The sequence below is a fragment of the Vitis vinifera genome, chromosome 13 (assembly GCF_030704535.1).
Source record: "Vitis vinifera cultivar Pinot Noir 40024 chromosome 13, ASM3070453v1".
Taxonomy (NCBI): Eukaryota; Viridiplantae; Streptophyta; class Magnoliopsida; order Vitales; family Vitaceae; genus Vitis; species Vitis vinifera.
Window position 1 is genome coordinate 19,907,927 of NC_081817.1, and position 8,568 is coordinate 19,916,494.

Genomic DNA, 8,568 nt, shown 5'->3' on the forward strand with positions numbered 1-8,568 from the left:
ATACCATTTGTAACAACCTGCTCCCAGTTGTGTGGATATTATTTGTTTTGAGCCTAAGCGACCCTCACGGCTTAAAAACGAATCAACAAGATTAAAAGAAATTCATACATATATAGCACTAGAAACTTTTTCTTCTATACGATGTAGGATATTACAGTTATACACTTTGACAAAGACAAAAACAACCAAAAGAACAGACAAGACAACAAACACTTAACAATGATTGAACAAAGATATATGTTTAAAAAACACAAATGCCACTTGCTTGAAGGCCTTTTCCTGAGTTCGAATCCACACTAATGGTAAAAGAAGAAACAAGATAGAACCTATTGTAGGCTAACTTGCCTTTGTTTTTTCCTTTTTCGTTATGAAACATAAACAGTTTTTGCAAAAAATATAAAGTTGATTGGTGATCCTATAGCCACAATTATAAAGAAACAAAGAAAGCAAACAAGCAAAATAAACAAAAGCATCCCAACCAAAACAAGAAGATTACCATTTAGAAAGCATAACACAGGCTACAACCTAGAGCACACCCAAAATTGAAACCACAGGACTCCCAAGGTCAAGGGAGAAGCAAAATTTTTACAAACCCAACAGGAGAGGTGGCAATCCTTTTAAGCAAGCTATTGTCTTCCTAGTTAACCTATCTAGGACTCCACAAAAAAAATTTGCAATATAAGCCTCTTGCTAGAGTCAAGATCCAAAAAGCATCTACTCGAAGCATTATTTTAACTGGAGTAGTTCATAAAGCATAAGTAAAGCAACAGGTTGCGGCCACCTAACAATACAAGAGCCAACAGAAAAAAAGGAGCTGCAACTTGAAGATTTCGCAATAGGACTTTGGTTACAATACCAATTTTAGTGACATGATGACAAGCCTATGATAATTAGCCTTAAAATTGATATCAAGCAAAATTTGAAGTATCCTTTGATGGCAGCAGGGAGTTGTGGCGTTTTTTTCTTGGTATAGTTTCATAAGGTAAAAGCATAAGAGGCAAGGGGGTCCACATCTTGCTACAATAGGCATAAACCCTCAAGGGGTTGAGCCGCTGGGGCCTAAGCGCTCCCTAAATTTTCAATTTTACTAAAAAAATATAATTTTTTGAGCACAAGAAAATAGATAATAAATGAGTTTTTTTAAAAAAACTATAGAAAGGTTTAGCCTATTCCATACATTTTAGGAGCATTTAATGCTCATAGGAACAATAGATTAAACAAAAAAAAAAGAAAAGAAAAAAAAAAGTTACATGATAATAATAGTGCAACAACAATTGAACAAAATAAAGCACACCCCACAATAATAAGGAAAAATAAATTAATGGTGGCTCCATCAAATTCAAATGTCACTAATTCAAAAAATTAAAAAAAAATTAAAAATATAAAATATAAAAATAAAAACTAAGAAAAGAAAACAAATGAGATAGATGTAATATCAAATAAAAATATTGAATAGTGAATCAAATGGGATCATTAAAATTCAAACAATAATGCTTTGCACATCAAGAAGCAAAGGAAAAAAAAAAAAAAAAAAAGTTTCAGCAAATGCTTGATCAACAACAAACACAAATCCAACAATAGCACCGATATAACAGGGGAAAAAACAAGTTTTCTACTAGAGAAACTAAAAAATCAGTTTGGCATAAACCCTGTAACAGATCAATAGCTTATTAGCATAGTCTTACTTTACAGTACCATTAAGATAGGCTTTGGTGTCTAACACAGATACAGGTCATCCAACACAATCACATCCATAACAAAACAAGACAAGAGAAGATAAAACAAAACAAAAGCACAAGTATCAGTGCCTGAATTAGTGCTCAATAAGTGCACATGTTGATGGCTGATATGGTAAAGATGATTCAATAAGAGTATCATTGTCCGATGCAAGATGAGAAGCTAAGATGCGGTATAGAGGCATGAGATGTAGGGTTTACCTTTTTGACAGCAAGGCTTGGAGATGTTTTCCCAGGATTTCCATGTAACCTCTCAAACACAGCTAAGTCCCGAAGGCGTTCACGTTGGGCCCTTTCTCCAGCTATTTATTACAAATGAACATCAGAGATAAGAGTTGTTAAAAGAAATTACAAAGTATAAGCTGCTGAAATAATTAAACAACTTCTTTATTAATAATTCATATTAAGCCCTTGAAAATTCAATAGCAAGCAATGTGATTGCAGAAATCCTGATCAAAGAATCAGAATAAACTCATCAGGAAATAAATACAAGCAAAAGAAATACACAATTTGAGTAAATAGAAAGGAGTAGACATATAAAATGCAAATTAGCTAGATCATGGCAGCATGGGTTTCAAAACATTTTAATTTGCTTGCTTGCAAAGAGAAGCATTAGTCCCATCGAGTGTTTTTTCTATTTCAACCTATGGAATAAGAAAGGTCTTATGGAAGCAGGGTCGTGTAATTTGCTTTCTACTATATTAGTGGCAACCAACCTGTAATAGCAAGAAAGGAAGAAAAAAGGAAAAGAATGGTATGATGTAGTTGTGAGACTGCAGACTTAAGGAATTTAGTTTAATAGAAGATGAATGTGTTTAATATGAGAGTTCTCTTGATCACTAAGCATTTGATGCAAAAATATCCCATATAAGGAGTTGTGCAATCTAGAATACAAATACTTTAGTACCATCATCTGGATGGTAAAACCAGAATAACTATGCTCCAGAAGCATAATTATACAGCTGGTAGGAACATGATGCACAACCACGCAAATCAGCAAGACAAAGAACAGGATAGAACTTGTTGGCACAACCAAAACAGGACGAAATCCATAATAAAGTCCTCAATTACCAATCTATGTACGACACAACACCATTCGGAATGCTACAACAGATTCACATTTGACAGGAGAGTTTATAACTGCCAATGGAACATTACCAAGTAGCAGACATGTCTTATGTAGTTTGGGGGGAAAATGATTCCTATTATCTGTGTAAAGACAAATACCAGCTTCGGAGACTCTAATCTGGTGAAAATCTCAAAATTTTCCATAAACATAATCCTTTCCATCATAATTTGTTATTTATTTTAGTAAGGAATCAAACAATCATTAATGGAAGAAGAAAAGATATACAAGCAAGCTTGAAAAATGAGGAATTTTCAAGAAAAATCAAAGAAAATTACATCACCAAAAAGTAACATCAAGGGGCATTGGCCAAACCTATCCAAAAAAGAGACAATACTGAACAACCCAACAGCCTACTGTATAGCTCTAGCTAATAGATCTAGGTTTTGCATACTCCATAACAGAATAAAGTCCTTCCATCATGTAACATAATATCTCTTTTTTTCCTTATAACAAATGAGAATTTATTGAGTTAAACAAGATAAAAAAAGAGGGATGATATGCATGTATGGCAAGAAGAGAACAGAAAAGCCGCTCCATGCCTCAAACCAATCAAAGAGCGGTAAGTGTTCTCAATAAAAAATTTCAGATATTAGCATCCCTATAAGAAAAATATAGCCATGCACCTGGCTAGCTGATCTGGGCCTCAATAGAGAAGAACAAGCAATGTCTCTAGCATGATTATGAAGCCACCCCATCTGATGAGCAATCCACTAAGGACCTTTGCCTTCAAAGAAGGTTCTAAGACAATAACAAAGGAATCCCCTTCAATATGGAGGTTCATTACATCCAGGCAAACAACCATGTCCGAATCTTCCTCGAGTGCTAATCACTCAGCTTCAATAACCATTAAAGAGTCTGCAGTTTGAAAAACAACCTCAAAATATCCAGTCCCTTTGTGCCATCCAGGTTCAAGGGCCTTCCCTATTCAAAGTATGTATCATACATGAAACCCCAATCTATGTGATCATAAACTTCCTCAAAACCTATTTTAAAAACCATCCCTTCGTCCTTAGAACAGAATTTTTTATCTAGGATTTCATTACTAATGATAACCACATCTAGAATTTGCCTTCCATTAACAAAAGCCCCTTAAGCTAGAGAGATGGCACTATTAAGAAACTTTCTAAAGCAACCCAAGGGTAAATTGGAAGTATTCTCCTAAAAACCAGTGACTGGGTTGACAGGTATAAAATCCCAAATCAAGTTGGATCCCTCTTTCTGAAGATCAAGATAATGAAGCTGGAATTGGTGCTTCACAACTCAGTAATAGTTCTTCACTCACCAAATTTTTGTGAAGGAACTTTGGGGTGAAGAAGTATCAGTGGTTATTCATTACCTCATTAATGTGAAAGTCTTCGATTACTTTTAATCTTAATGATTTCCCAAAAATCTCGTTAAACCTCAAATCCACATTGAGAAGACATGAAATTAGAGGCGATAAGCTCAATATCTACCACAAGCTGAATCCTACCCATTCTTCTAAGAAATCTGCCTCTTCATTTGCACATTTCAAAGTCTACAAGAAGGTGACCTCCACCATAGCAGCAATAAGCCCAACCTCTCCATGCAGCTAGTGGGGATGGACTGTAAATTCATTCTGTTGCTCATACTTTTCTCCTAGTAGTCCTAGGACGTGTAGCTTAGCAATTGCAACAAAGTTATCCTCATATCCTCTGACCAAAACTTTCTCACATTACCCAACTTATCCTTAAATTCCATAAGTAGTAATTATGATAAAGTTATCCCCATATTTGTTGACAAAATTATTTTGCTTTTATGACACTGAACTTTGTAAAACAAGTGCTTATCATCATTAACTGGATGGCCAATCTGAAGTTGTAAATCATTGTTCTGAACAATACGACATTTTTTGTCAAGAATCACCCTAGCACTTGGTGACCAATGCCAGCATTTTTTGGTCAAGAACCAGCCATACATTTGGTACATTTTCTGGAATAGGAAAAATGGTGTCACAATATTACCTTTCACACCTTGGCATAAATACCTTTCAAGTTGTGTGCAGACATCATCAGCCTGTCATGGGTGAGTCATCTGCTGAGAAACTGTTACTAGAAGTTGGGTAATGAATCACAAGATTGTGAAAAACTGGTCCATCACGTTAAGCTGTATCTGTTTCAAGGTTAAAATCAAATGGAAATGTCAGCAAATGAGCACTGTGCCAACCGGAAGATTGCAATTGGCAATTGGGGCTTTCTCTTCTCCCTCTCCTTCCTACCTTCCTTGTGGCCATACTGCCGAAATTCAGTGGTGACCAAATAATGAAACTTGCCTACCAGTTTATGGGCCTTATCAAGTTCTGGAACAAATTGGTACTGCAGGCCTGCAGCACACAAGTCAAATCTTCCTTCCTCAGCCCACATGCACCCACCCTTCATGCTTCCTAGTTCAAAAAGAAGTTGGGCTCTGTATGGGGAGAATACATCAATATTCATACGGTCATGCACTCCCCAATCACTTCCAAAAGTAGAGTTAAGGTGACCTATCCATCCCATCTAATTTTACAGTACAAAATCATGGTTCACAGAAGTGCTTCCAAGGCCTAACCAGAAAGTAAAAAGGTATAAAAAGCCTTCATCCCTACTCAAGAGGTAACTGATTCACATTATGACCTCTCTGTTTTCTCTTATTTGCTCGGGAAATTAATAACAGCATCAGAGAGCCTTTGGTCAGTGTCACACCAGTATTCAGCCAATTGCAGGTACATAGGAAAGTCCATAGTTTTCTAGGCTGAAGGTGTGGTATCTGATTTTAATCCATTCAAGCAGAAGAAATAATTATGTCAACAGGCCTCTTCATTGCTACCTTCAACTGTGAAAGGCTATTTGCAACTTGAACTTAAAAAAAATCTGATGATGATTAGTACAACAATCAGACAGTCACAAAGTTCTCATTGACTGGAAGAACTTGCCAATTGCCACATAAATGGACTTCTAGGAGGCTATTCCACTCAGAAGCATGTCACCAAAGTTCTTGCCATGACAACATAGTACTTACTTTGGGGAGGGGAGGGGAGGGAGGAGGAAACATAATCTTCCAATGCATGTTCCCATACATGGAATGAACACATGCCAAAAGACTCCATAGTGTTCATCTCTACTCTATGATTATCTACATTGTGAAAATCTCTAGCATCACTTGTATGTCTTTGGGTATAACATGAACAATTTGCATCCTTTTAGCACTCCCTAATGTAAGGATAATAAATTGAATTTAGTCATTTATAATCAATATCAACACCCTATGCTGATATAGAGTGAATTCCAGATATACAATGAATTTATTCTCTGAACATGATAGGCTGGCCACCAGTCTTACCAGAATTTTCCTACCATTTGTACAGAATAGCACAAGGGTTGTCACATCAGCATGTGGAACCGGTGGCATAAAAGGCAGCAAGACAAGAAATGTCCTTATTTTGTTCGTATGAGAAGGAGATAAATCAATTTGGCCATGTATGTGAGCAAAAACAAAAGAAATCCCTTTCCCTTCTCATGGAGCAATAATCATAAACAATCAAATTTCTTCTGGAGTCTTAAGATCCAGTAATTCAAGTTTTCAACACCATTTGACATTAGAATAAATGCTCTACTCCAAATACAGTGTTTGATTACATGTAAACCTGACATGGTAAAGGAAAAGTGATAAAAGAGGTGGTAAGTCCATTTTCCATTATGAAAGATTTGGGGGAAGTAAAGGCAAAAGCGAATTTTTTTTTGGGATTCCTACGTCTTCTTCAGATTGGTATCTAATAAAGGGGGGAAATATCAATTTTATTTGTAAAATTTATGTAAAAGCAACAAAAATGACACAGAAATTCCAGATTCACTTCTCTTTTCTACTGTTTTCCTCCAATTTCTCGGAAACCAAACACAGAATAACAGGAAAATAGAATTAAAAAAAATGGAAAAATAAGCACGCATTTTTACCAGGGCACATGAATGGGCAAGTTCCAACTAAGGAGAGAAGATTGTTCGGATCTTGCTCTCCTTCCTCCTCTTGCTCTGGTCTTTGTGGCTTCCCACATTTGCTTTTCAATTGGTGAGCATCCTCCAGGGAGTTACTAGTTTTTGGGGGATTCGAGGAGAATTTCTCTGAGCGGAAACGCGATGAGGATGAAGTTGGAGATGAAAAGGCAGAAGAAGAAGCAGAAGGGTTTCTCCGTTGCCTCCTGTCCATGACGGCTTGTGCTCTGGTTTCAGCTAGGATGATCCATTTTGCCAAGAGCATTTATTTAGATGATGAAATCAAGTGCATTTTTTAGATTGTATCCTATACTATCAACTTATCATATATTTTGTGGTGAATTATTCTTGGCACCTTAATACATGAAAGTAGTGATAAAACATATGATAGCAATATTCTCCAGTCTGTGGGCCTACTCGATATTATTTGTAAACCGATTTAATAGCCTAAAGTAATTTAATGTAAGTCATTAAATAAATTAAACACATTTAGTAAAATAATTTAATAATTTAATAATATAAAATAAAAAACAACTTTAAGTAATAAATATAAATAATTAATTTATTTTTAAGTTCATATTTTTATTTAACATTTTTTTACCATAATTTGTCTCGTTACCTCTAAGATCTCTTTCACTATTCCATGACATCCATTGTTACTTGATGTCCTTTACTTTAATTATAATTTAAGAAAATAAATATATCGATTTGACAATTTAAAAGAAATTTTAAGTTAATTTTATTAAATAGTCTTAATAAATTTCAAGTTAATTTTATTAAATAGTCTTAATACTTAAAATAAGAATTAATAAGTTTTAAATTAACAATTTAAGCATAATTTAATTTAAAGTCAACTTAAATCCTTAAGTAATAAATATTAAGTTTTATTAACCACCCCTTAGTTTTTTTCCATCATTAATATCATTTAATGAGAAGCATAATTGTTTTAGACCTTTATTAAGTATTGAATTACTTATCTTATTTTCTATTATTATGGTAACATGTCTCGTCTTATTTCCTATTATTATTATAGTAACATGCCTCATAATAAATCTATGTTTATGGGTCCATTTCATGTGAAATTACTCTTTTTCTCTTACTATAAGAGTAATTATAATATAAATTAGAAATATTTGTGTCAAATGGATAAGATGATCCCAATATTTGGAAAAACAATCTCCACTTATTGAGTATTATAATTATAACCTCATTTTAATATAGCTACCCTTATACCTTTTTTTTTTTCCAATAAGTGTTCGATTGTGAAATGTTGATAAAAACAATGGAGGGTATTTTTGTCCAAAAAATGAAATTTATTGTTGTTAAAAAATAGAAGTGATTCTTATGAATATGTAATTGTTTTATCCTTTTAAATTCAATAATCTTATAAATTAAGGTTGTTAAAGTTATGTCATACATGGTATTAAAGTTGAAAGAACAATTCCCACGTTATTAAATAATAGTAGTAGATTTTTGTCATAAAAGAGAAAAATAACAATTTCTTGTTTGGGATTCCATTTATTCTCATTTTTTTCTTCTAAATTTATGAGTTGTGACAAAAATTATTTAGAATTTTGCCCTCGCCATTAAGGTTAAACTAAAGTCATCACAAAGAATTAGGCAAGGATTTTAGAGCTTCTAGGTCCGAGGTCATTAGAAAATGAGGCTATTTTCAATTATTCATGGACGCTACATACTGGTTGTCACTACCACTTTAGTT

The 8,568-nt window shown here is 34.1% G+C and overlaps 1 protein-coding gene across 2 annotated transcripts in view; it reads right to left on the reverse strand.

Moving 5' to 3' along the window:
• The window catches only part of LOC132254873 (SAC3 family protein C-like), a 22,283-nt gene extending 15,113 nt beyond the window's left edge, over positions 1-7,170 (reverse strand). For both annotated transcript variants that reach the window (XM_059741712.1, XM_059741711.1), the window contains exons 1-2: positions 6,813-7,170; positions 1,938-2,038 (exon numbers count right to left, since the gene is read on the reverse strand). In XM_059741712.1, coding sequence (XP_059597695.1) covers positions 1,938-2,038; positions 6,813-7,113 — 402 coding nt within the window. In that variant the 5' untranslated portion in view covers positions 7,114-7,170. The remainder of the gene's footprint in view (positions 1-1,937; positions 2,039-6,812) is intronic.
• Positions 7,171-8,568: the final 1,398 nt, after the last annotated feature.